The sequence below is a fragment of the Porites lutea genome, chromosome 5 (genome assembly GCF_958299795.1).
Source record: "Porites lutea chromosome 5, jaPorLute2.1, whole genome shotgun sequence".
NCBI lineage: Eukaryota > Metazoa > Cnidaria > Anthozoa > Scleractinia > Poritidae > Porites > Porites lutea.
In genome coordinates, this window is record NC_133205.1 from 8137669 (window position 1) to 8165588 (window position 27920).

Consider the following 27920-nt stretch of genomic DNA (forward strand, 5'->3'; position numbering starts at 1 on the left):
GAATCACCTTAAGAATCCAGAATCTTGCTAAACTGGATTGAAATCCGGAATTTAAGTTGCACCGACAAGTCCTACGGAGTATTATAGAAAGTTTGAACAACCAGTGCCCCCTTTTCAACAACACTGTTTGGAAAGTTGAAAGGATCATTATCCCTAAAAAAGTTAAAAATTCATTACTATCTTTGATCCATCTGAATTAGTTTCACAAACTATTTTTACTTTCCAGAGTAGGGAAGACCTCCTTAACTTTTTGATGCTTTGATTATCTGAGACAAGTGTAGTCGAAACGATGGGTGACCAAGAAAACAACACAGGTATTTGGAATCTTCTTCAGCTTTCAGCAGACAATACTTTTGAACTTCAATATATCAGTAGATTTAGCCTGTAGATAACATTGTGTAATGCTTACTAAGCTGCAACGGCAACGAAAACGGCAAAAAAATATAGGTTTAATTAGCCAAAAAACAACCTTCGACGTGTAGTACACTTTTTTGTACATTTCTTTGCCGTTGTTTTGCACGACTACAACGGGAAACTTCAAGAAACTTCCTAGTTGCACGTATGTATATGTATATTTTTGTTTTTTTACCGCCGCTCATTTTCACCTTGGTGGCCGCTGGCATTTCTCATTTTCTCACCGCTGCTAAAAACTTTTCATGCGTTTCTTCCAACAAAATTGGTCTCCTTTGTTTTTCATCTCTGGCGTTAGTTCTTTCTCTGTTATTCACGTTAATGTAGACATTAATATTTAGTCGAAAGAAAGATTCGCCTTTGTTGTTGTTATTTTTTCCCCTCTAAAAGTCCGGGTGGACGGGATGGCCATGCGAACTACCGCTGAAACGCGCGGGTGCTTGAAATGCGAAATTTCACCCAGGCGGTGAAAGAACGATTTTTCTCAGGACCAAAATTTCTTACCCATGGTTCTCCGCTTCGCGCGCTTCGTGCGCATGAGAGCTCCGCTATAATTTTCATTAGCCTGGGAACAGGCTCAGCATTGGGGGAGAAAGAGAAAAAGATAGGCGTGCGCCAAAAAAAAAAAAAAAAAATTGGCGAGCGGTATTTTGAGGATGGGAAAGGGTAGTGCAGCTCGTTCCCTCTCCCCACCGCTATTTTTCCTATTTCACCCTGTTGTTTGCCCTTTTTCCCACTGTGGAGCCTGATCCCAGGCTAAATCTTAATAAATTGTCAAAGTTTTCAACAACTATTGAGTCAGGTTTTTAAAATTAGTTTATAGCAGTTTCTCAGCCAGTGTTTCACGCCCTTTGACCACAACCCAGTCTGTCTCAGTACTAAAATAAGACGTAATCTGGTACCCAGATTTTACTCTGTCTTACGCCTTTCCCTCGGCCGTGGAGATCTTGGTACGAGGTTGCCGAGGAGGTTAAGAAATGTTTTTCAGTTTCGTCCTTGTCTTTCTTACTGACTCACTGGGCCGTTAAATTTTAAACAGATGCAAGCAGGAGCCGATCAGCTCCAGGTACGAGAGAACCTGTTCCACATGAGCCGATTCAAGAAACTGCTTTAGGTATTATGTTGTTATTTGCATGTTCTTGGTAAGGATTCGAAGGTTTTAACGATACATGTGTTAAAACGCTGACAGGAAAACCGACTTTTTAAGATAAGGTGCATCCTAAGGCTAATTTTTTCTCAGTAGTTTGTAAGATGATCTTTGAAGATAGCCAAAAGTATTTATATTTCCCAGCTATTTGCTCGTGAAAATGCATTTATATAGCGCCATACTCCACTAATTGTCCGTGGCGTTTTACAATACCATAACTCTATTTGATTTTAAAAAACCACATTTATGTCCCCTTTCACGAATATGGTAAAATAATACCAACTCCGAGTGCACTTAATGTCAACAGCCAAGCTTAGTTTGCTAGAGTGCATAAAAAATAGCAACAAACAGTTGGGATTAAAATTCTGGCCATTCCAGATGGCCGCTTTTATTTACATAACTAAGAAATCCAAGAAATAAGAAACTAAAAGTAATTTATTTAAGCTCTAGCAAAGGTGAGGGCCACGATAAAAGGCAAAACATGATGTAAACCAAAAACTTAATTACACATTGGGGGAGAAATGGGGTGGAGGTGGGTTGATTTCTTGAACGTCCGAAGATTGAGCTTGCAAATTGTGAGTGGAATCGAAGTTGTTCACACCTTATAACTCCTCGAGAAAAACGATCATGCGATTGTGTAATTTTACTGAAAACGTGGAGAGTAAAATTACTGCACATGTTGAGTAAATGTACGGAACGAGGACTATAGTAATTTTACTGAACGTGTTCCAGGGATATAAGTGGTCCCTGAGATCTCCTGATTATCTTGTGATCGATACTTTACATGCCTGTACCTTTTACCTATTATATAGTAAGAAGCAAAGGTCAAGAGAATCACCTGTACATGTCGACGAACATTATCAGGTCACAAAAACAACCACCTCAACCCTACATTAAACTGTGTAAATAACTACATATTATTGTGTAGGTGACATAAATTTTTTTATTTGCGAGCAAATAAACTCATTTATTTATTCAATACAATTCAGGCTAATAATAAAAATTATAAATCAATAGAATTCGTAAACAGACATGTCTTAAGGTTAGTTTTAAATACAGTAACTGCCGATGATAGCCTGATGTCCAATGGTAACTTATTCCACAATTTTGGGGCAGCAACGGAGTATGCCCTATCACCATAGGTTTTTAATTTAGCTATGGGCTCATCAAGCGAATGCTTGTTTGAAAATCGTAATACGCGGCCCGAGTTTTTATACTTCAGCAGATCTTTGATGTAGCTAGGTGCTTGACCGTTTAGAGCCTTATGAGGCTGTACCAATATTTTAAAAAATAATTATATAGCGCACAGGGAGCCAGTGTAAATGCCTACGAATCAGTGTAATATGATCATGCTTTCTCGACACGATAAAAAGGCGATGACTGGTGACTGGTCCCGACAGAAAAAGTTAATTTGTTTCCCGACAGTCTGCCGAGGAAAACATTAAGATTAGTGGGAAACAAAATTAACTGTTTTCCTCGGGACCAGTCTTTAAGCGATTTGTTATATAGCCCACGAAGAAAAAACATTTTCGTGTACAAATTTCTGAAAACAAATCTCGCGAGCAGTCAGCATCCGCGGGTAACAGTTCACTGTTACCCTCTGATGTCATAGATTTTTCAATGTTGCCCGCTCAGAGATTTTGGCGGGAAACAGTTTCATTCATTAGATGTCATGTGACATCGAAGTGACCAATGAGAGCGTGCGCTTGTGGGAAAAACGTTCCAGCTATATAAAAGTATTTAATATAGACTTAACGGCAATATTAGTAGTTTCTTTGAGGATCGGTGTTGAGTATTAAAGTGAGATATTGGGTGGGTCAGTAGCCCATGAACTCCTGGTGGGTACAAGGAACACGTGTACACAATATTTACATCGCTAATATTCTTTATCAATAGAGAGATTCAGAGTCGCGTTTAGAGCAAACGGCAAACGCAAATTTTTACCACGCGACCAAGTTTTCCCTTTTCTTTTCGTTTACTGCTTATTGCCTGTACAAAGAAAATTAGGCGTTTCCTACCATTTTTATCCATAAGAATTGTTTTGAACTGTTTTTATCCGCTCATTTTCTATTTTGGGACATTCTCAACTTGAAGCTGACGTATGACGTTTGCCGTAAACGTGTTTCTAAATCTCTCTAATAATTATTATTAAAAGCAGGTAGGTTTTTAGAGGAAGGGAATAAGAAGAGGAAGGACTAAAAGGACCTGTCTTGGGTCTGTCATGAATAAAATGCGCGAAATCACGTTAAGATAAGATCATGTGCTCTTTCAGGTGGTTTAACCGGTCTGACAGGTTTTCTAGTTACTATAAGGTAGATGTCGACTGGTTGACTGAAAACTAAAAACATGTTTTCGTTGGTTAATTCATGGTGTCTAAGGATTAAGCGACTTAAAATCAGTGAGCCCTAACGTAATCATACACGTTCTATTTCCTACCGCTGTCATTGTCCTAGTTCCGGTTTACTTATTCCAAGTTTTTCAGAACATGCAGTTTTTTAAGGGAGGTTCGATCCTTATTGCAATGTCTCTTTCGACAGATTCAAGTGAAGATCCGAGTGCCAGCTCGAAGCCTGTGCAAGAAAGTGGTCAAGCTGGTTAGTTTAATCAGTTTGTAAATCTTAAATCAAGATTTGTAGTTTCATTTGGGTATTGAGTGTTTTTGAAAGATTTACTGCGCTTTTCAATAATTACAAGCGAACTCTGAACGGCAGTCAATCAATCATAATTACGATCATAAGCAACAGGCGGTGAAAAAGAAAAACACAAAACGGATTGAAATTCACCAATCACAAATCACAAAACACGAACTTTGAACTCCTTGAAATAAATTCTCCGTTTCCTAAGAAGTCCGCTAAGATGATTGACAGCAGCGAAGAACGCAAACGTTAGATGGCTCGCGTTCGCGTGTTTTAAAAAGCGCAGTAAGGGGAATAATGGGTGTATTGGGAAATACAGACGATAACAAGTACTGATTTAATATGTGCTTTCACTAAATGTGAATTGTGCGGGCCATCACTTCCAATAAATACTCTATCACGCTTTCCGCCGCTACAGCGAAGACTTAGTGCTGCAGGCTTTAAGGAGTTTTGCAACGATTTTTTGTATTTCTTTTAAACCCTAAAATCACATTGAAAGCAAAGAAAACCCTGACATCATGGTTTAGTTACTCTACTTCTATACCTCAACTATAGGTGTATGTCTTGGCTTTTGACTGGCAGAATAGCCTGAGATCATGCCTTCTCCTTATTATCTCTCTATGTCTCTCCTCGCGTGTTCTTTTAAAAACGCTTGATTGCAAGTTATAATTACTAGCAGAATGGAAATGGATTGCAAGGAAAAAACTCCTGTTTTGTCAAAAAATGACCACAACCGGTGATGGTTTGTTTTCCCTTTGATAGTATCATTTAATATTTTTTATTAGAGGTACAAGTATTAAGAAAGATGTCTGAGAATAAGTAATTATACTGCTCAGCTTTGACTAAAGAATGTGGAGCTCACAATAAAATTGGCAACCTTCTTCGGCTTCATAAGTTAGCTTTAACGGTATATACACTTTTACAAACATTTTGATTTAAGCAGAAAGGTATTAATGATTTTCTTCTCTTGCTTTACTTTAACTATTATTGTTCCATCTGGTTCACAGGATTTCCAAGAGATAGATCTCATTACCTTCCTCAAACGGTGCCACATTTCGTCAGTCGTGAATGTGAATACCAAAGTATTTTGAGATGTCTTGACCCAACACATGAATGCAGGTGCATACTATTGCACGGTCCCCCCGGCATAGGGAAAACAGCCCTGGCCATTAAAGTAGCAAACGATCTACGGGAGACTGACAAAAATACCATGGTTGTGTACGTAAATTGCAAATGTATATATTCAGCCGACGATTTCGCTGAAAAGGTTCTTGTACAAATTTATCATTACCCCTCTAATAACCCAATATTTGGGTTGAAAACGCGCTTGATAAACAGTGATTTTAACAAGTACACAATTATATTGCTTGACAACTTTGAATTTCTACTTCATGTGGATGATTGGATAGAGAATCAACAGATAGAGGAGCCGGTCGATCGGATCAAAGCCACAGATTTTGTGGAAAGACTGATCTCTAGTTCCAGGAATGTGAAGTTGTTGGTCACATCGTCAAAGAATGTTGTGTTCCCCTCATTGGGAAAGGAGAAGATCACCCTGGAAGCCTTTAAGCCAGAGCAAACTTTTGAGCTCTTGAAAACTGTATGGAAGACTGATAGAACCGTTGACGAAACATGGGCAGATCAACTTTCAGAGATTTGCAGTGGCATTCCTCTAGTCCTATACACCTTGATATCTTCGCAAGATGACCTAGTCAGTCGCTTACTACATCTGAGTTCTTCACCACCGGAGGAGAGTTTTGAACACTTGCAGAAGATTGCCGTTGTCCCAGAAGAAGAAAAAATAAACGTCTGCCTTGATGTTTGCTTTGAAAGACTTAGTCCACAGGAACAGAACACCCTCGTAAGTCTGACTCTTCTCAAAGGCTGGTTTATACCGTCTGGAGCCGCAAAGGTATTTCAATCCACAGAGTCAAGCGAACGTCAGTTGATTGATCAGGTCTTGGAACTAGCCAATTGCTCCCTCTTAGTTCAAAATATCACTGCTCAAGGCATCGGCTGGTACACCTTTCTGTCACTCATTCGCGAGTACTGCAAACGAAAGGAGAAGGAGCAACGCTTTAGCCGAGTCTTCCACAGTGCGCGCAATCAGTGCATTGACTACTTTTTGAACTTCTTGAAAGACACCTTCAAGATTTTTCTGAGTAGGAATGCATTAAAAGCCATCACAGACTTCCAGCAAGAAGAGGAAAACATCATGCAGCTTCTTGAGTGGCTTGACAAGGATCAAATGGATGAAGAACGAATTATGCCATGCATTGATGTATTTAATATGGTTGGGGAGTTACTTGCCAAGATGATGAGCAAAAGGAAGTTTAAGTCGAAGTACGATTTGCTAAAGAAGAAATGTGAAGGTAAGGGTGATCAGCAGAGACTCAGTGAATGCCTAACTTCTCTGGGAATCAAAGAAGTGTTCAACTGTTGCTGTACACCTGGCCTGTGCGATGAGGCCAGTCAACGAGCCAAAGCGTATCTTGAGGAAGCTGACAGAATTCAGAATGACCTGGAAATCACCTCTGGTAATAGCAGGGCTCAGTGTCTCGCAAAACTTGGCCGATGTCTCGCACAACAACGCAATCCCCAGGGAAAGCCCAAGATAGAAGAAGCCATTCGCATTCGATCAAACGACGACAGTGATGAGGACATATGCAGGGTCATGCTTGGAGCTACGTACAACGATATGGCAGGTAAGTTTGGTGGCTGTGGACCTAAGCTCTCGCGGACAGGGTGGCTTCTTCTGATGCATTTCTGTCTGCTTTCCTGTTCAATCCTCACGATGATATTACATTCCAAGACAGCTGTTTAAAACTTTCCTAATGACTTGCCAGCACAGCACGTTTAAAAACAATGATGATTTTCATTCTTTCACACGAGAAACGAAACGAAGTTTAATGCAAGGGGTCCAACAACGTCTCATAATTATCGTTCTCATGTTCTGTACGATTATTTTTATGATCAGGATATATTTATTTCTGTCGCACCACCCAACATCGGCCGTCTTGGCGACGGATGTATGTCCAAGGGGGGGTTGAGGATAGGTTTACCTCCGTCGCAAAAACGGCCGATGTTGAGAAGTTGTCTGACGAAACAAATAAACTCAGGCAAGGGAAATTTTTCTACATTTGTCTACATTGTTCGCATTGCGACCAGTAGCAGTTGAAATGTAATTTAGCGGCCACTTCCACGTACTTCCGTTGCCGATTTCCATTGTCAACTGGTGGTCTCTAAGAGGTTTGAATGTAGTAATCCATCACAATTGCTTTTGTTTAATTATTTTCCTCTTATAACCATCGTTCGTCTTTTATTGAAGAGCTAGCTAGAGCAAGCTAGTGTTTTAAGTTGGCAGGACAAATATTCCAAAAGATTGTCAAGTCAAACATTTTAAAAGGCACCCAACTTTTCGGGGTCTGACTTTTTGTTCTTTTCTTTTTGTAGTGGCTCTCTCACTGGAGGAAGATCATCGTCAAGCTATTAAAATAAGAGAAGAAAAGACGCTACCGATTTACAATGAAAAACTGGGTGAACATCCCTTTACTGCCACTATCTATAACAACCTTTCAAACAACTTTTGTGCTGTGGGTGAATTCGACCAAGCCAAACCATATTCTGAGATCGCCTTGAAGATTCGACGCAAACTGCTGAATGAGCATATGGACACTGCAAAGTCGTTATTCGACCTTGGGATGGTGCATAAGGAGAGGGGGGATTTCCAGCAAGCAATTGTTTACCTTGAACAAAGCAAGAACATGCACGAGAAGGTGCTGGAGGACAATCTTAAGGATCTTCAACGGTAAAATTACTTAGAAATCTCTTAAACCTCAAGCAATTTAATACCATTTGACCTCAAAAGCAGGAAGTCGTTCGTTTGAAAACTAAAATAATAAGGTTTTTTTTCGGTTAACTCTTCCAGAAAGAATGGATGTTTTAGGCATAATCCTTTTTTTCTATTTTATTCGCCGGGGAAACTTGACGCCTGTCACAGTCTATTGTGGCAATGGGCCCTTTGCAGAATACGCTGGTCACATGGTTCAAAAAACACCTTGTAGGATGGAAAACAACGCAAAGGGGCAAGAAAAACAAAGAGATGACATCATTCAAAAAACTAATGCCCTTTCTTTTCAATGTCTCACTGCTTCGCTGCCATCCGGCAAGGCGCTGTTTTTTGTAACGTGTGACCGTATTCTACAAAGGGCCCATTATCATCAGAGAAAACCACATTCATGCACAGTAGACACAATACTAGGATCATTTCATTACGACTGCTTGAAAACACTTCTTGTGTTGTACACCTGTGTATAGTAACTGTGTCGTTTGCTATGTACCGAGTTTAAACCTCTTTTAGGCGGCAAACTTCGAGAAAGAGACAGTAGTATAGAGGTTCTTTTTCAGTGATCAGGTCTGTGTAATAAAAAGACCAAGACCTCAATATCAGAAAAAAAAGTCGTAATCAACTTGTATGATTTTTTACTCACCTGTCCGTTTCATTCTTGTGAACAATTAGTTGTTACGTGTGATTATGTACTAAAACAAGTGCAAATACTCTCATTGCTGTAGTTCACTTAACAATAAATGTTGTTTTCACTGCAGCATTATCTCCTACCATTTCATCCACTTACTACTACTGACACACTTCACAAATAATTCTTATACTAATTATTACAGATGGCATTGGTTAGCTTTTATTAAGCAAATGCTACTGCATCTTAGCCTGCAGTTAACCACTATCACCCCAATTTCCTTTTGACCATAATTACACATGTGGGAGGGTAAAATGGGGTGAAAACGGAACCTATGCAACATTTGCTACCCTTCCTTAACAACACCGTGACCAACCCCATAGAAATCCCAGAAGACCCTTTTTAACGCCAGAGCAGTGGGTTCAAATTTGCTTTAACCAAAAGGAGAGGAGAGTACACCTCACCTTCCAATATTAGAGCCCACCCTCCCGAGTCACACAGTTAACTCCAGTTCTCTCCTGCCCTCCCATCCCTGACATTTAATGGGCCTCTCCACCTGCTTTGCGAGGTTCTGCGATAAAGAACTTGTCCATATCATTTGGGACGTATGGGACAAGCATGGAAATGTCAATCAAACTTGTAACTACACAGGATCATAGGAAAAGAAGTTAAATATCCACCGTGAATTTATATTATCGTTTAAACTTTCCTCTCTTTTTTAATTCTCTTTAACGCAGGACTATAAAAGAACTTGAAGACATTCGAAAGCGCCTGAATGGAACGGAAGCTCCTCAGCCTCCGAACGTGGACTAGTTATTGGTTGAAGTCATACCGCATGGTCCCTAGCTAGGCCTTATTCACTTTCTTTTATGCACCCGGCGTCTCTTCGTTTCCAATACGCTGCGGAAATGGATGACCGCAAAGGCCTCAGAACTAGGCAAGTACCGAAGGATGAACAACAAACTGGCAGAAAAATAAGCAGTTAGATTAATAGCCAGCGATACACAGGACCAGGAAGTACTATAGCCTGCATAGGTACTAGTTTTTTTGGTGTGTTTGTTCTTTTGTGGTACGTAAAGTAAGAGATACAGCCGTGCGAAAGCTGATGCGAGGTCGACTCAGGAAAGGTAGAGGAGGGGCGAGGGAAAAGGCAGGTTTTTCTCTCTCTCCCTTGCCCCTCCACCATTTCATTTTCCATCTTTTTTATGACTACGGTACCGAGGAATATTGAACCGCTCTTCCGGTAATTCGTTGAGTCCTTTGGGGCCCAGAACAAGGACATCAGCGCTTCTTCGCAGACGTTACTAACCAATGTTAAAATGAAATAACCTAAGTATACCAAGCACAAATGGTTTTCCTGATTTTTTTTCATAACGGTGGCAGCCCTAGTAAAGTTACACACTGATCATGTCTCGCAGCAAAAGCCACATTTTTTTTAGTTTTCGCCAGTGTTGTTTATTCAAATGAAGATATGATTGTCGCAATGGTAATTGCAATTTAAGTAATTGCACATTAACCCGAAAAAAATTTCGGGACTTCAACGGGATTCGAACCCATGACCTCTGCGTTAGCGCTGCTACCAATTGAGCTATGAAGACCCATACATTGGGAGCAGGCCAATTTGTTGAATGAAAACATAGAATGAAGATGATATGAACTGCAGAAATACAAATTTAAATGAAGATATGATCGTCGCAGTGGTAAGTATATCATTATCATTATCCTTTGCGTCGAGGGCCGCAAAGGGCAGGTGTTGTATATAGTGTATATAGGCTCTTGGAATTGTATATACGCATTGATGAAACTCAGTGCAAATGTTTACTTTTGACACAGTTCAACCGCTCTAACAAATACAAATACAATGTTTTATTCGTTACGGGGCGAAACCACTGGATTCCGCTATAAGCACATTTATATTTTGATACAGAATTTAGTAACAAGTTAGATAGCCAGGCAGGCAAAGTATGAGTTTCCATGTATAAGTTGGAAAGAAATGCCCAGGTACAGTATTTAAAATAACAGCAAGATTTTCGAGTAAGGGGCTGTTGACATGCATGGAGGGAGGAAGTTCCTAGCACCAGGAAGATCCTAGAAGCGCAGATCATCCTAGCGCCATATGGTTTACATGCAAAGGGTTGTATTTTTCCCTAACGCTAGGATCTTCTTAGTACTAGGATCTTCCAAGCTGAGAGGTAGGAAGATCCTAGCACCATGTAAACTGCCTGACAAACCAGACAGAAATGGCGGCGGGTCTTTCAGTGGCTAATCACAGCAATAAAGGCCGACCATTTCGTTGAGCGTTAACACGAGATGATTATTGTGATAATTCTGCTGAAAGATACTTATTAAAAAGTTGTTCCTCCTTCTAGGATCTTCCTTCCTCAATGTAAACAGCCCCTTAGACACTATTCTATGAAAGTTACCCATTCAGTGTAAACAAAGGCACACAAACAAGAATAATACGGACACTACTTTAATGAGGACACTTTACTTGGGTGTCCACATTTGTTAAGAAAATGATTATATTGATTTACCCGACTTAATAACAAAAATTTCCTGGAAAACTCGGCTTCTTATATTTACAACATACATGATTGTAAACTTAATGGAATTAAATCTATTTTGCATTGATTGATTTAACTTTTTTACTTTTTTCTCTAGCCTTGCTTGTGAGCTATTTGTATATATATATAACATACGACTGTAACCACTGCTCGCCTCGACTAGCTAATCTGCTAACCGCGGGCAGTTGAAACTGTACCAGGGGAAGAAAAAATTTAGTTGAGAATGTTCTGCTGGGGCCTTGGAACATCAGACGTACGAATTCATGTATACCCCAGGTAGATCGTAAGTGAAAAGGCTGTTTTGATTTCAGTAATTAAAATATTACAACATCTATTTTGTTCTCGCATATACAAAAACTACCTAATGAATGAGCACATGTTGGGCGCAAATGGCCCTATCATAGGATAAAAGAGGTCACAACTGGAACCCCATCACAGACTTAACCTGCATGCAGACATGTCCTATTTTCTTTGTTGCTGCACGCGTGCATTTCCGTTATTTCTCGCAAAAAAGGGAAATTACTTTTGAGGTTTAGGGTACCTTTCCTTTGAAAGCATTTTTTGATCTAGTTACGTTGAAGTGCGAACATAAAACATATTTTTAACTTCCTACTACTGCTGCTGTTGTAATGTAGAGCACTCCCTTTGAATATTAAAGGTTACAGACCCTGTCATACTTAGACTGTAACAGGACCGTAAGCAGTCCCTTTTCAGCATGTCAAGTCGAGGCTGGCAAGACTCGATAAGCATGTTCACTGTGTCGTGAATTGTAGGGTGTGGGTTTACCCGCTGGTAAAGCACTAACACAAGTCTGTAACCTTAAATCAACACTAAAAGCAGATATTTCAGTGACAAATTGAACAACATGGAACAAGAACGATAAAGTTTGAAACAGTGCGAATACTTTTTTTAAGTGAGATTTTTGCTGCCGTTGCCTTCGTCGTTCCTTGAGGTCCTCATTATACATCGCTTCTGTAACGCTTATTTACATATCGTCAATGAAAAAGCTTTACTGGGTGTTCTTTGCCAAATCGATTCCTTTACATATTCTTCGATATTCTTGAGAGACAAAGCTAAAACAGGGAAGAACCCTTCCATTACGATGCAATCGGTTCGGATGTCTTAAGCGAACTTTGGTCGTATTGAAAGTTTTTACTTTAGCTGGGGCACCCAATGGCCTTCTCTGTAAAATAACTGTTCGAAGGAGCAAATACTGCCTAAAAATTTCTAAAGCTGGAGAAGAGCTAAAATTGTCTGGATAACTGTTCCGTTCATCTAAGATATTCGGAGTTTTTGTACTAACTTACCTACAATTTTCGGGGGGTGTGTTTTTCACATTTTAGTACCAAGATATTGCGTTTATTGTTAAAAAAGGTCCCCTGAAAATATCGGTATAAAGACAAAACGTCCCCTAGAAACTTCTGAGAAAAATACGGCTACTCCATATCCTCGAACTTATGTCCGCTCCCATCAGGGTAGCTAACAGTTTCGAATGAAACGAGACAGCCACCTAAAACTTTCGAGGGGATCGTATATCCCTGAAGACATCCGAACAGATAAGTAGTTTTTAGGACAGTTCCAAATTAACCAAACAGACTTCTAATGCGCAGAGAAAACCATTTGAGACACTTCTGAAGAATATGGGAACATACGGTCGTTGGGTGCCCCTGGTTTTAGGCTTGCATATAATGATTCAATTGATCCCCGATGACAAATCCTAATCTGGATTATCTCAAAGGAACACACCCTTACACTAATGGAAACAAGAACGCGCTTACAGCAGTATTCAGTCTAGCTCTGCTTGGAGATTAGATGGAGAAATGAGGAGGCGATTAATTTTACGCGAAACAGGATTTACTCACCTTTTTTTTTTACTTCCTACTTATCGACGTCAATTCTTTTTTACTTGTTTCTGAATTAATTTAGTACGCGTGTTAGCGACGACCGGGAAAGACAAAAAAAGCTGGAAGACAAAAAATCAACAACTAGGCATAAAAACATGCAGTTGGATTAACAGCCAGCAAAATACAGAACCAGGAAGAACTGTCCTTAAAGTTAACTTTTCTCGAGACTTTCAGGGCTGCCACACAATTATCAGACGAAAAAATCCGACTTTTCCCAGACTTTTTTCTCGGCTACTTGATTCCTTCCATTGTCTTTGCGTCTGGTATTTTTTTGCAGGCCACGGTATACAAACGATTATAGAATATTTTTTCTCGGTGAAAATGGCTTTTTGCAATCTTTAGAAAACCTCAGAAACCTCAGTGGCAGCATGAAATTTAATTTGCTTGACTTAACCTACCACTGGGGTCCTGACCTTTTAAAATTACTGAAATGTTTCCCTGATCGTACGTTGTAACCCTCACGTTGCGTTCATTCATGTTTGGCTAGAAACCCAGGGCACCATTCGTTAGTGTTCGGTGTTGTATATCAAGATCGTCCTTCGTTCCGAGTAGCGTATAGGACACGGATTGCATAAAATTATATACGTAGTAATAGACTCCTGGAAATGTGTATAGTGATGACTAAATTCAGTGTAAACTTTGTTACAGCCCATCTTCTCTATATGGACACTGATTCTTCATTACGGATAGTCCTAACGATCCCGAATCCCGAGGATACGAACTGACTTCGTATATTCCCTAGCTCTAGAATACAGACACCTCTTCAATTTATGAGAACACTTGCGACTGTTCCTTTTGTGTCCGGATTAATGGGCAAGGGTATTCCGCTGGGCCTTAAAACCTTAGCCTGCGAAAACAGCTGTCTCTACTCGCTCCTCACAGCTAGGTAAACGTCCCTAGCGGCAAAGAACAAGGACTCTATTCGCAGGCTATTAGAACCCCTAACCCGTCTCAGACCAAAAAGTCACTGTTGAGAGAATTCAAGGTTAAATCACCCCCCCAGCCTAGCACGTGCTTGAGGGGAATGCTTTCATTGGCCAATGGGCCTCAAACGTTACAAGAATTTGACATGAGAAACTAAAGGCAGACATGACCAGTGTACTGACTCTCCCAGACCAGGACTAACGGAAGGTACAACGCTTTTGCAGCACCCTCCCCCCCTAGGGATTGACATGGAGGCCCCTTTCCAACCCATGGCGAGTTAGCTCAGGGACTGAACTTGACAATGAGACCAACCAGGACAGCAAGCCCCCTATGTTTTTCTCACCGCAGTGACCAGAAAGCTGGCTATCGCCAGCTTTCTGTGCGAATATTCTGGTCCATTTTGAGGTATGTTTTCCAAAATTCGGCGAGATATATATATGATGCATATAGCGCTGGACCTGTTTTCGATAAATAGAACTGATATAAACATCTAAAAAGCACAACACACACCCGATTCAACGATAGCCTGCCTAGCATGGCGGTTTTGGGTCTGGCGGCAAACAAGCCAAGGTAAGACAGCCCCACAAAACCGCCATGCAACGCAGGCTGATTCAATGACCCCATCGCCCACTAAAAAGGCCAGAAATGGAAACTGGAAAGGTAAAAGCTGGGACCTCATCCAGCGGCATACACCCGTTTCGCCTACTATAAAGAAGAATCCCCTTCGGAGACTGTACCTCCGGGCCGTGCCGTAGTCTTGGTTGTCTGAGGCGTGAGACGTCACTAGAATTACGAACACCGTCCGATTATAGGGCCTTTCGAGGATGTTATTGAGTGTCAACCGTCTACGCCCCTCCCTACGAGAAGCATTGCGTGAGCGCATGTTAATATTGCCTAGCATATCCGCCCTGTTGCCTAGTGTTTTATAGGGTTTTGTAGGGTTTTATAGAGCGGGCGAAACGGGAGCGCGCGTGAAAATCACCCCACGCGAGAAAGGTGAGATGCGGTCGCCTTTCTCGCGTGAGATGATTTTCACGCGCGCTCGCGATTTGTTCGCCTTACTATTCTGAGAGAAAATGGGGACAACTCGTAGTCCACGAATCGGAATGCCTTTGTTTTAACTCCCGCTCTACGAATATAACAGTCGGAGCACTGAAAGAAAGAAAATGTCAAGTTCCGGTTGCCATTTTTGGTGTCCGTGACGTCAACGTTCTCGTTGCTTAAGGAGAACGGAGAAAGCGCGGGTTGCTCATGAAAATTTGCTTACTAATTGGGGATAAGAAATTGGTTTTGGGACTCAGGACGTTTGCGCAACATCGTCTGTTATGGAGCTTCACGAGAGTCGAGAGAGAGTGGAAAAAAGGCCGATCAGGCTGATTTTTCGGGTAAAAATTCTCCTCGATCGCGGGACAGTCCGGACCTCGGAGCCGCCGAGGTCTTTAACCTTTAGACCTCATTATGAAGGTTAGGACAGGATACCAAAACCGGCCCAAAACAGTCTACGCTATACCTGGACATCCGAAAGGCAAGAATATACTGGATCCATACCAACATTATTATAAACAGAAGGTGATTTGTACCACAGACGCAAACATGCGCGCATCAAGGGACGTAAAGACAAGCTTGTGTTTTATATGAACAAACGTCCAAGAATAACGAAGCCTTCACAAACAATCAGTATAATAAGATAAGATGATCCTTAATGGTGAAAAATACAGAAGACTTATGATGCAATAAGGTTCCTTCCAAATAGTTATTAATCTACATTTCTTCCAGTATTTTTTTTTTTAATATCGTAATTTGTTTTATTGAAGAAAAAAATAACAACATTAATATACATCGCTGAAGCTATTAAAACAATAAAACAAACAAACGAATCTTAACAAATCTCATGTATATGTGGTCTTGTGAAAACCCTAACTGAAAATTTTTTCGAAAAATTGGACAAGAACACACTTTTGACACTTTCCCCTGATAAAGATATCCCTAGCCAAAAAAGTACAAAAAAAAGTATTCAGTGGCTTCCAGCCTCCCCTAACAGCCTCTTTCTTGATTTCATTGGCTTTGTGTAGTATAAAGTTTCTACCTATCTTGAAAATGGCTGCCTTTATCATAATTAATGAAACACATCCTTTAGATACTAATGACACGAAATGATTCTTCCAGCCTTAAATGGTGTTAAAACAGTAATGTTGGAAATTTATTTTCACTGACTCAAAATAGAATTTTCCTGCTACTTCTTGACCTTTCTTCAGTAACTTTGACCGTTTTCCTAGAATAAGCTTATTGACCTTTTAATTCACGTATTTACAGAAATCGTTTTTCTTCCAAACCTCATGAGTCAGTTTGGAATCAGTTTTTCTAGGAACATCAATATCGTTATTCGTTTCCTTAAATTACCACGCTTACTTCCCAATTGCCATGTTTTATGATAAGTTCAATAGTTTCGGTAACTTGAGTTATTTTACTGATGCACCGATATTGTGCTCTGTTAAAAAGACAGCAGCAATACTTTTTTGTCCCTAAGAAGAAGTCATCTTACTCTAATGTAGTATTAATACTTCTATAGCAGTACGATAAAAGCATACTATGCGTAGCAAAGTATTTTATTTCTAATACATGCTTAAAATTTGAAATAAGTACAAAGAACCCCACCTTTCATCTTTTTTATTTACCAGTAGCAACCTGTGGCGGATCCAGACGTCGAGGTAAGGGGTATACTTGTTCGACCGGAAGGTCAGACCATGAGGTTAGATGTTAGAGAGAGGGGAGTCTTGTACATAATTGTTTTCGAACCTCAGTGCGAACCTAAGTTTGAGTCGAAAAAAATACTACGTTTGTGTTCCCCGGCCCCCTCTCCCTCTCTTAGATCCGCCACTGATAACGAGAAACCAACGCCTTGTATTGTTGTAACTTCTCTTCGATGGAATCACACTTAGGCGCCAGTGCGTTTCCATGCAATATTTTCGCTGATTGATACGTCAGCGAAGACGCGCTTCACGGAAACGCACTTAAGGTAAAGAGAACTGTGGTTGTAAGCGATGGCGTTTGTGACGGGTACTACAAATAGTTAAAGAGTACATTAATTCAGGTTATAATTTACATCATACAGACATAGAAGAGGGGAAACTATGCCGTAACTATGCATCACGACATACTTATTAGTTTTTTCAAAACTTATACTACGACCTAGTTACTCGCTTACTTACTTACTTACCGCTAATATGCCTTTTGCACACCCTAGCTTGCAAAGGATCTCTATAAATTATACACGGTTCACGATAATTTTGTAACAACATTGACCCTGGCAAAATCTTTAAATTAAACGGAGCTATTAAAACTATTTTTTTCCGCCTCAAGCGCCACTGGGCTCGAAAAAGACATACAATAATGAGGATAACTAAAATCTGAGTGAGTTGTTTTGGTTTAGTAAAAATTTGTTTCCTTGATGCTTGATCAACGATTCGCTTTGACCTCGCTATTTTAGGGTAAACGAGAATCTTTCAAAAGAATCATAAAGAGAGAGACAAAGCTAGGCACTAAAAATTAATAGAACCGTTCAGGTTGCTATAGCCAAAACGATACTTGTTTTATCAAATAGGCTTGACTTTACTTAAGATGGAGGAATTAGCGCTGTCTCCGTGTTTGTTACATTAGATGCCTCTGTGACTATGAGCCTATGTAAGAAAGAAGCAGAAAACCCGCATGGGTTTGAAATATTCCGCTAACTGATTTACTAGAAAAGGGAGGAAATTATTTGATTATCGCTGTCTTCACATGTACATGCATGTACATGCAGTAATGGATACCCCTCAGCTGCAGGGTTTTTGGTCTCCGGTTTGGTCTTTGGTTTGTCCAACTTCAGATATCCACTCTTGCCAAACCACAAAGTTGAAAAAAACACAAGCCCATTTTGAACCAAACTGGAAATAAGGCTCTCACTAAGAAAGGACTGCGCAACTACTAATAGTAAAAATATAAGCAGCAAAAATGCAAGGAACCCTCCTAAGACAAGAATTGTAGCACTGGCAAAAGAAGTACAATAATTATTGTAATCAAGGCAGTAGCTACATGCCAAACAACAGTTACACGTACAAGTACGTTCCTTGGCAGGAAAATCTTTGTACAATTCACAAGTTAGAAAAAAAAGGGCAGCAGAAACAGACAGCACAGCCACTAAAACTGAAATTCCCCAAAATGGTTCTGTTATAATTCCAAGCAATATCCAGAGTAAGTGATGGCATGCCATGAACACTGCTGGGTAAAGTATGAGCAAAGAAATAGCATTTTTACTTGGGACACTGTCATGGCCCTTAGTGAAGGTGAACCAGCAAAAATATTTATGAAATTTCTTTCCAATCCTTTGTGGACTATTCATGTGAGCTTTATCAATGTTATAGTGTTGCCTCATACACGAAACAGCCCGTCGAACAAACACAAACACCACACATACAAAGAATACACAAACATAAAATTCAGATTCCTGAGAGCGATTCCATGCAATGGAAAAAAGGATAAGCCCTAAAACAAAAACTGAACATGATAACAACATTACTGCTTCAACTTTGCCACTCTCCCTCTCTTTGTTATACCAATCCTTTAGTTGTACTATAAGCCACTGTGAAACAAACTGACTGAATACTAAACTAATACAAAGAATACACCAGCTCACTGCATGAAACAGCTGCTTCAGTCCAGCAAAACTTGGTGCTTTCCCGTGGCCCTCAATAACACACTCCACTGTGTTAAGACTTGGATCAGGAAGTTGTGGTGCTACTGCTATGTCCTGCAACTACAAGTCAAAGCAAGAAAAACAATAATATAAGAACGTCAGTGTACCAAATGTCACAGGTTATAACCAAAGGAAGTGCAACATTGGGTTTCCTGCATTTCCAACTCCCATCTGTTAGGCACTTGAGACTCACTCAGTGTCTTTAGAAGATTGGAAATACCCAAGAAGTAAAGCTAGAGCTGGCTGATTGAATTTATAAATTAATGAAAACGCAGATCTAAAAAGCATGTATAAATATTACCTGTAAAGGGCTCAATGAAGTGAAGTTTGTTGATGATAGTAAGTTAATATTATCGTTGGATAAAACAAGTTGCACATGAGGACCATCGCATGACTTTAATAATCTGTGACTATTTAGTAGCTCGAAACTCTCAGGTAATTTTGATGTCCTCAAAATAACTAACAAAGAAGAAGAAAGTGAACATTCAACTGCATAATTTTCCGTCATGTGATTATTCCCAAGGGGGGTAGGGTACAACAAAGCATTATTCAAACGATCCCAACGTAAATCATATTATTTAACTGCCACACTGTTTTGAAAAACATATTCAACTGTCTGTATAAATTGTGAGTCATACCATAATAACCAGGTAGTAATTCATTTATTTTCCTTTTCATTAATAAGTCTCTCCTTTTCAGATTCCTTCAATAAAAAGTAGTCTTGATCTTGCCAACAGAGGGGGGCACATTTTCTAATGAGGAAAAATGAACTGGGATCTACTGATTTTTGGAGTGGGAAAGAGGGCTTTAAGTTGCTGAGAATTATGGGATTTGAGGCAAACTTTTTCCAGGACACTTTGGGTGCTTACCACTTGACTATTAATGGCAATTTTCGGGAAATTCTTCCTGCTCAGAACGGGAAGCCGGAAAATTGTACACCATTTGCTAATTTCTCTTGTTTCCAATCTTCTGTATGTGCAAGAAGGTTGAATAGCTTTTAAAATCATGGCGGCTTTAAACTCTATCACTGCAGTTTAGGTGGCATGATTTCACAAACCTTAGAAACTTTGCTAATGCACAAATGTCAAGCTGTTGCAGACAAGTGTTTGGTGTATTTATTTGCTTTTTTTTAAAAAAAAAGAAAATTGTCCAAGCAAATCAGTCTGTGTTTTGTATGAAAATGTTGATATTCAGCCTTACTTGCTTTTGTGGTTTTGTTAACAGTCATGGGCAGGAAAATAAGCCCCTGAACAATGCAGGCTACAAGTACCATTACCAGTGGCAGATCCGGGGGAGGGGCCCGCCCCCACCCCCTTATTCTTAGACCAAACTGAGGCCCGAAGGGCCATAAAAAATGTTTTTTAAGACACCCCTCACCCTTATCTCAGGGTTTGGAGCCAGGGTCCCCCCTTATGTGAAGGTCTGGACATGCCACTGATTACAGCCAAATTTGTTTTCACTGTTTCTTTGCTTGTGTTCGTCCTGTTTCGAGTGATATAAATCTAATAGTTTTCTTCGAAGATTTTCCTGATCTTTCTTAAGAACACCTATTCCTCTTGCAAGAATAAGGCAAAGCAGTCTGGCTCGTTCCCTCAACAAATCTCCACTCACCATCGTGATTTCCTTTGCCATTATTAAGCAGTCTAGAGTCATTCTCAGTTTTGTCTTTGCAGGCCAAGCTGGACGAGCTCGTTGTATTGTGATTTGAATTAACCCTGCCTCCACTTAAATGATTGATACAGAAAATCCCAAAATCCCTTTGAATTTTGCAAAATGCACAGCGTGATACAACAAATTTGGCTGTAAAAAGTCCCTACAATCATGTGAATTCCTCTTATCATGCATAAAATAAAATAATATGCTCCGAGGCTTTATTTTTTCAAAGGCCCTATTTGAGGGCCTTATATTCCGAGGGGCTTATCTACAGAAGGAAATTTGCATTTCAAAATCATCCTCGGAGACCCAGGGGCAGATAGTGGGGGCGAGGGAAAGTCTAAACGGGCGGAAAAATATGGCACGAAGAAAAGTAAAGAACGGTGAGAAGAGCCCCTGGGGACAATGTCTTACCAGACCAATTCCAAACCGTTGCCGCTGTTCTGCCTTTTGATTGGGCAGAAAAACACAAAAGTTTTCTGGCACCAATCAGAAGCCAGAACGGCGGCGACCGTTTGGAACTGGTCTGGTAAGAAATTGTCCCCAGGGGCTCTTCTCACCGTTCTTTACTTTTCTTCGTGCCATATTTTTCCGCCCGTTTAGACTTTCCCTCGCCCCCACTATCTGCCCCTGGGTCTCCAAGGACGTTTCAAAATCTGCTGGGCTTATACTTGGAGCGAAATTCGCGTCTCAAAATCGATTGGGCTAACTTAAAGTTGAAAGGAAATTTATGTCACTAATTTGCAGAAAGGTTTTACTTTTACTGAAACTCGCCGTGAGGATGTAGACCTTTCTAAAACGGAGCCATGCAAGTCTTTTGTCTATATGGACCAAGGAAATCTATAGCTAAGAGTGAACTATGTAAACAGCAATTAACTGTGACACTTTCTGACTGCAATCATTTGGCACATGTAATAGTTCTTTGGCAAATACACAAATTTATGTGTTACTGTACAGTTTTTGCTTTGTATTATTTTCAATTTGAGGGCAACTTCCAAGTATAAGCCCCCGGGGGCTTATATTTGGAGGGATGATTGAACAGTGGGTTTTTTGCGTTATGAGTTTGCAATTGGGGGATTTATATTTGGAGTGGCTAATTTTTGGAATTTTATGGTATTATATATATATGTGAGCATGATATAATGGAGCTTTTTCATGGAGAAGCTTTTGCTAGAGGGAATTTGTCTTGTTCTTAACTTGCAGAGGGAATTTATAATTTTTCCTCACGCGGTTCGATGCGAGGATCACAAGCGGCGTGCGAGTTGGCTTTGGTCATAATTAGTTTTTTTAAATCTTTCTATTGGTTTGGTATGTGCAGTTGCCTAGCAACAAGCCATAAGCAAATCCTAAAGATGCCATTCAACATGACTTCATAGTGCATTTTGGGTTTCCAGGCAATATGGCCACCGACTAGGGCTCATTTTATTCATGCTTAGCCTGAATTTCATCTGATTACTTCACTAGTTGTTATTACTTCCTGAGAGGAGAAAACGACTAGAAGCAATTGGATGAAATTCAGGCTAATTGATCCTCTGTTTTATACTGTACGTTAGGAAATTGCCTGGCGAATCACCTGGTGAATTGCAAAGTATTTCTGAGGCAAATAACAGTGGGCTGCAAACACAACAGTGTCCGATTGGACAAGGGGCTGGAAATCCTTGCGGTGGAAGATTTAACACCAAAAGAACGGCAACCTGAACTTCAGCAAGAGCAGCAAAGAAGACCAGTGTGTTCATCGAGCAGCCTATATATATAGAGCCCGAGAGTGGATAAACAAGGAAATAATGTGAAATTGTTATGAAATACTTGTTTAGCTGTTTCTCCTCACATGTATCTTTGAATTCATGATAAATACAGCTCCACAAGGTTCAAACAGCGTGAATGGCAGAGAAAGATACACCAAGGTTCGCTTCGCTTTTTGTGCTGGAGGAAGTTGGGGTGCAGGTTCAAATCCCGGTGTGGTTACTTGCATTTTTTGTTTTGATTTCTTTTTTTGTTCCATAGTATTTTTACCCTTTTAGCTTGTTTCTGCTTATTCTCACTGACGTATTTCTAGTTAAATTCCTGGGGGAAAATCCACCCATTTTACAATCCCCTTAGTAGGCCTGGGCCAAGTTGTTCAAAGCTAGGTTAAGATAACCCAGGGTTAGTGCGAGATTTGAATTCAGATTTGAAAGCTTAAAAAGCATTTCAGTTTTAATTCTTTTTGTCTACTAGTTGATGATTGGGAGCTCTTAAAATAACAAAGAAAATTATCCGAGAAAATGCTAAAGGAGACCAGGGCCGAGTTGTTTAAAGCTGGGTTAAGATTTCAGGGCGGAAAAACGTTCTGCGCAAGCTTCTGCGCATCCCTTATCGCAGGCTCAAGGCGGGCTTTTCTGTGTGTTCAGCAGGGCGGATAAAGGTTGGGCGGTGAAACGAGCGCGTCCGAGCAAAAAGGTGTGATGCAGTGGACTGGGACTCTGCTTAGAAATGTCGCTTGCTTTCGACTTCGGTCGGGGCTTGCGATGTGGTTTGTACATTAGACACTGCCGCTGTCACTGAATTATGGCGGCTTGATTTGATTTCTTGCACTTCTTCCTCGTTCCTTTGTGCTGGTACGCTGTCTCCGAGAGGCAGATGTTGCTATTTTTTTGCGGAAGGCTTAGTTGGAGTAGACAAACATCTCTTTCAAAGGGTTTCTTTTATTACTTCCATGACCACTGAATTATATTTTCGTTCTGCTACTCGCTAATGTCGATGTTATTCCAAAACAAAAACAACTAAGTACTGTGTAAAATACGAAGGAAAACCTCATCCATGTCATACATGGCAAAACTAAAAGACAGCAGGTCGTGTTTCATAACTAGATGACGTGTATTTTATAAATGCGTGCAGCTCGTGCAAGGTGAAATTATGCTAATTTCAATCACCATCATCCTTCTTTTTAATTTTGAAAAAAACATCTCATACGTCTATCTGTTTCTTCGAAATTTCAAAATTAGTTTCCCCTGAGTTTTTATTGTTTACCTTGTTTTGTTTTAGAGAGAAAAACGGAGAAAAAACCTTACAACTAACCACAATAAATTTTGTTTACATGCGGTTGCCGGTTGCAACGCATTGCGCGAATCGCCATGGCGCGTTACACCCGAGAAGCAAAGTTTGAAGAAATACAACGCCACTATATCAATATATATCAATCTAATTTTTTGTTATGTTATGTAAAATTTATCCCCCTTTAACATATGTAAAAATTGAGGTTAAGAAGTGTTAAGCTTTTGCAAACGAAACGGCGAAAGACGATTAGGTGATATTTAGTGGAAGGAGGAGGTATTCAACACTTTCAAATTAAACTCAAATTTTGGCATTATACGGCCAACAAGTTTGACTTATAGACGTACAGACACAAACATATGAAACTGTTTATTGATATTGCTATGAAACGAATTTATCTATTTAACATTGTAGCCTGAAATTACAGAAAGAAAATAGGATTTCCGGTTTGCAAAAAGGAAAGATTCGCCGGCCTTCAAGCGCACCGGAAGAGCGGAAAGAGCGCTCGTGCCAGTCCTATTCCGCATCACACATTAAATGAAGAGCGGAGCGCTCGTTTCACCGCCCAACCTTTATCCGCCCTGGTGTTCAGTGTGTTTGTTTGTTACTGGAGTTCTGAGTGAAATGCACGAGGTGCGAACGTTTGCTCGCTGTAAAGCATTAATTTTTTATTTGACATCTTTGCTTTTTTTTCGTCGCTTGAAAATTACTTTGGATTCAGAACAACCAATGTGAAAGGAAAAACTGATCATTCCGTCAGTCTGAGGTGGAATAAAAGGTTTTGAACATTTCCAAAAAGGCGAGTATTTTTTCTGATTGTGCATCCGATTAATTTATGAGTTGATTTCGCCGAGTTGAATTAAAATCCCGCTTTATTCTGTTATTAGTAGTTACGGTTACTTTTTTTACACTTCCAGATTTATTACCTTCGCAGAACCAGCTTTATCTTTGTCTTCAGTCAAACAACCATATTGCTGTTATAACGCATCAGAGTGAACAAACTTGTGCGCTTATTAAACTTTCTCGGAAATAGAAGGCCAGCAAGCTTACTCAAGATCATTTTTCTTTTGCTCAAGTAATAATAGTCAGAGTTTTTTCATTTTTCATTACACAGTTTTGTTTTCCAGTGCACTATGAAAGTTTCTGTTCTTTCTGAAGAATAACTTTCTGAACGCAAATTGTCCTTTTCACTCGCTGTGAAGTAGAGAACGACAACTGCAGGCAGTGACTTCAAAACAATTGACTCTTTTCCCGTAAACAATTGCTGCAGCTGGATTCGACTGTGGTGAGCAAAACAAACCCTTATGTGTAATTTTCTGTATTTTCAAATGATCCGCTGAGTTTAATTTGCTTAAACGAAGACCCTCGCATGGACCAGTTAAGCTTATTGAAAATAGCTAAATGGTGAATCATGGCAAGGCTGCCAAGTTGCAACTGATCTTTTGCTTTTAAGATCTTTAGGTAGGTTGTTTTCGTACAGAAAATTCATTTCTTTATTGTCAGCAAGAAGTTTTTGAAATAATGTAACTTTAACTTTGTTTGAAGGAAATCCTACTTACGCGTAGGTTTTTGACAGATGTTATACGTGTTCAACTTGACAACACAAAGCAAAATTTATATATCTGCGCGAAACGAGTAAGTTTAAAAAACTATAGTTGCTTTAAAACCGATTTTTGGGAAGATTTTACTACATAAAGATTGACCTTTTTTCTGCCCACATATCAACGCAATAACCTCTACATTGAGGATTTTGTTTATATTTTAGTGATCTTCGAAACTACGAGTGTCCGATCGAGCGAGGGTTTTAAAATATCAGCTCGAGTGCGAAAAAGTTCAGTGACTTCAAACACATTGTGGGCAAGCGTTAATTTTTTTGGGCAAATCACTGTTCAAAGATATGTTGTTTTTGTGTCCACTGTGGAGCTCCGGACCTTATATACCCAGGAACTTCCCTATATGAACACATTTTGTGAATGCATCTTGAAAAAAATCGGACCTAAGCATGAACATTTCCAGTACAACGCAAGGAAATTAATGTCGTTAAAGTCCGTTTTACTATGAGGTATTCTTCGAGAAAATTAAGTAACGACAAGGTTATAACCACATCTTGCAACTTTTGAAGACAAATTGCCTGTTCTTTCCAGGTTATGAGTGCAAACATTTTATTTTTAGGCAATAAAATATTTGAAATCCCGCCATTTTTTCAAACCTGGCCAGGGGATCTGGGCAAAAAATTTCACGCATGCTCATTACGTTTTTCCGCCCTGAAGGTTAAGATAACCCAGGGTTAGTGCAAGATTTGAATTCAGATTTTAAAGCTTAAAAAGCATTTCCGTTTTAATTCTTTTTGTCTACAAGTTAATGATTGGAAGCTCTAAAAATAACAGAGAAAATTGTCCGAGAAAATGCTTTTGAACGCCAGAAAAAGAAACCCGGGTTAAATTTAACCCCGGGTTAAGCGCTAATCGGCCTTCGAACAACTGGACCCTGGCGTATAACCCCTAAGGCAACTCTAGTGACATGTGCATAAACAACGTACAGTACTGTAGAAAAATTCCTACCGTGGAAAGAAAGTAGATCATGATATCACTGGAATAACCGTTGCAAAACTGTGGCAATGATAAGTGAAGGTGCTTCTCTCGCCTGTTTGGCCAAATTGCGAACAAGGAAAAGAAATTCATAGCAGTCAAGCTTATGTCTCCTCCACTGACATACAAACATGACGCACTCCACGTGAACTCGTTTGTGTCGTTTGTCCTGGTCTCTTTTCCTGTAGTTTGAAGAACATCTGCCCCCGTTGTACTCACATTACTCACATTTAGAGATCTAGACGATCCACTTTGGTGAATGAGAATATGATCCGTTGTTGCAAGGAACCTTACCGTTACCTTGATTAGTAAAGATGGCAAATCCACGGAGGGATAAACAGCTTTTGAAATATTGTAGTAGTTATCAAATGGCGGTTCCGATGAAATCAAATAGCCTTGTATTTGGTCTTCCCGTTCAACGCAAGCTGCAGCAGAGGAGAACGGTAGTTTCTGCGCTCCGAGCATCACAACAAGCCAAGCTGCGATACCGAAACCATTTTTGAACGCGTACATTCCCGGGGAAGGGTGGTTCTGCGCTAACTACTCTCCCCTCCCTCTCTTCGTCTTTTCAAAATCTTCTCTCGTTGAGGAGCAAAGAAAGACAACTTTTTTTTCTAAAAATCAATCGCTCTGTCAGGTCGGGGGTCACTTCTTTGTTCGCGCATTTCCAAAAGCAGTCTGGTCAATCTGGTCTAGCGTGACAAACGAAATTCTGCGTGGGAAGCTTCCGTTTGTTTCTCTCGCCGCTGTGTGCTTCGCGACCCCCGTTCACCGCTCATTTCCGTTGCCCCTCCAAAGAGGAAAAAACTTCTGGCATCCAGGGTATCACTTGTGTTTGTTTCACCAGTGTTAACGACATAAATGGTTTTTACTTGAAGTTCAAGATGTCAGACGAACCACAGGGTTCGAATTTGTGTCTCCGGAAAAACCAAACTTCTTCTCGCGATAAGTTTTACAAGGCCAACTATGCAATCAAATGCCGGAATGTCCTCCAAACAAAAGGGGTGGCATGTGCGGTTAATCTCTATGGACAACAGGAGGACAAAACAAGAGATTCTGTTCTATTACTCACTTGGAAAGGCTGCATTGAGGAGACAAATGACAATTTAGTCATGTACCGCTTTTCAAGAAAACACTTTGGACAATACCATCTCAACTCCTCCAGGTTATGTCACGATGAAAATTTTTCTTTAATTGAGTGTAACTGCAGCGATGTCAGCAAGCAGAGTAAAAACCTTTGGGAAGTGCGACTTGAAATACAGTGCTTGAAAAGGGAAGAACAAATGAAAGATTTCATTGTTTATACAACAAATGGGGTTAAGTGTCTGGACCTGACACTAGAGTGCAATAAAACAACTGGCAATCACCACGTTATCGATAAAGATCACTTCGATCTAAAGTTATGCGGAGCTCCGATCATTGATCAGAATAAATGTTTCGTGGGAGTTTTGAGGAAGGACCCGGATCATGCAAACAAATTCATTCCTTGCTTCATATCCCAAGGAGAACTTGGTGAGTAACAATATGCACCTTTTGCTATTCATTACGAGAAAATACGCAATCATTTGCGTCAAACTGCGACCAACAGCGCGAAGATACATTCATTAGCGCGAAAAAGCGAACATTTGCGCATAAATCAGATTCAATAACGATTTTTGCATTTTAATCAACATTCAATAACATTTTTGGGCATTCATTTGCGTCATTGGGCATACAAAAGAGGAAAATATACTTTCAATTCATTAACGCCAACATTCGAGTCATTAACATTATCTTGAAAATCATCAGGGACATTAGACAAACATTTAAGTGCAAATGCCCTATTCATTAATATTTTTATGACACTGCAATTC

The 27920-nt window shown here is 40.0% G+C and overlaps 2 protein-coding genes across 2 annotated transcripts; one reads left to right on the top strand and one right to left on the bottom strand.

The window, feature by feature from the left end:
- The first annotated feature begins 202 nt into the window (after window positions 1-202).
- Window positions 203-10745, top strand: LOC140937124 (uncharacterized). The gene is made up of 6 exons (XM_073386655.1): window positions 203-314; window positions 1451-1525; window positions 4096-4152; window positions 5202-6899; window positions 7648-8002; window positions 9407-10745. Exons 1-6 carry the CDS (start codon window positions 290-292, stop codon window positions 9480-9482), a joined length of 2286 nt encoding a protein of 761 aa, XP_073242756.1. The 5' UTR covers window positions 203-289; the 3' UTR covers window positions 9483-10745.
- A 7052-nt stretch (window positions 10746-17797) lies between these two features.
- On the bottom strand, window positions 17798-26570 carry LOC140937846 (uncharacterized). The gene is made up of 2 exons (XM_073387420.1): window positions 26041-26570; window positions 17798-18853 (listed from the first exon to the last, which is right to left on the bottom strand). The coding sequence occupies exons 1-2, from the start codon at window positions 26530-26532 to the stop codon at window positions 17798-17800; spliced, it is 1548 nt and encodes a 515-aa protein (XP_073243521.1). The 5' UTR covers window positions 26533-26570.
- Between the last annotated feature and the right edge of the window lie 1350 nt (window positions 26571-27920).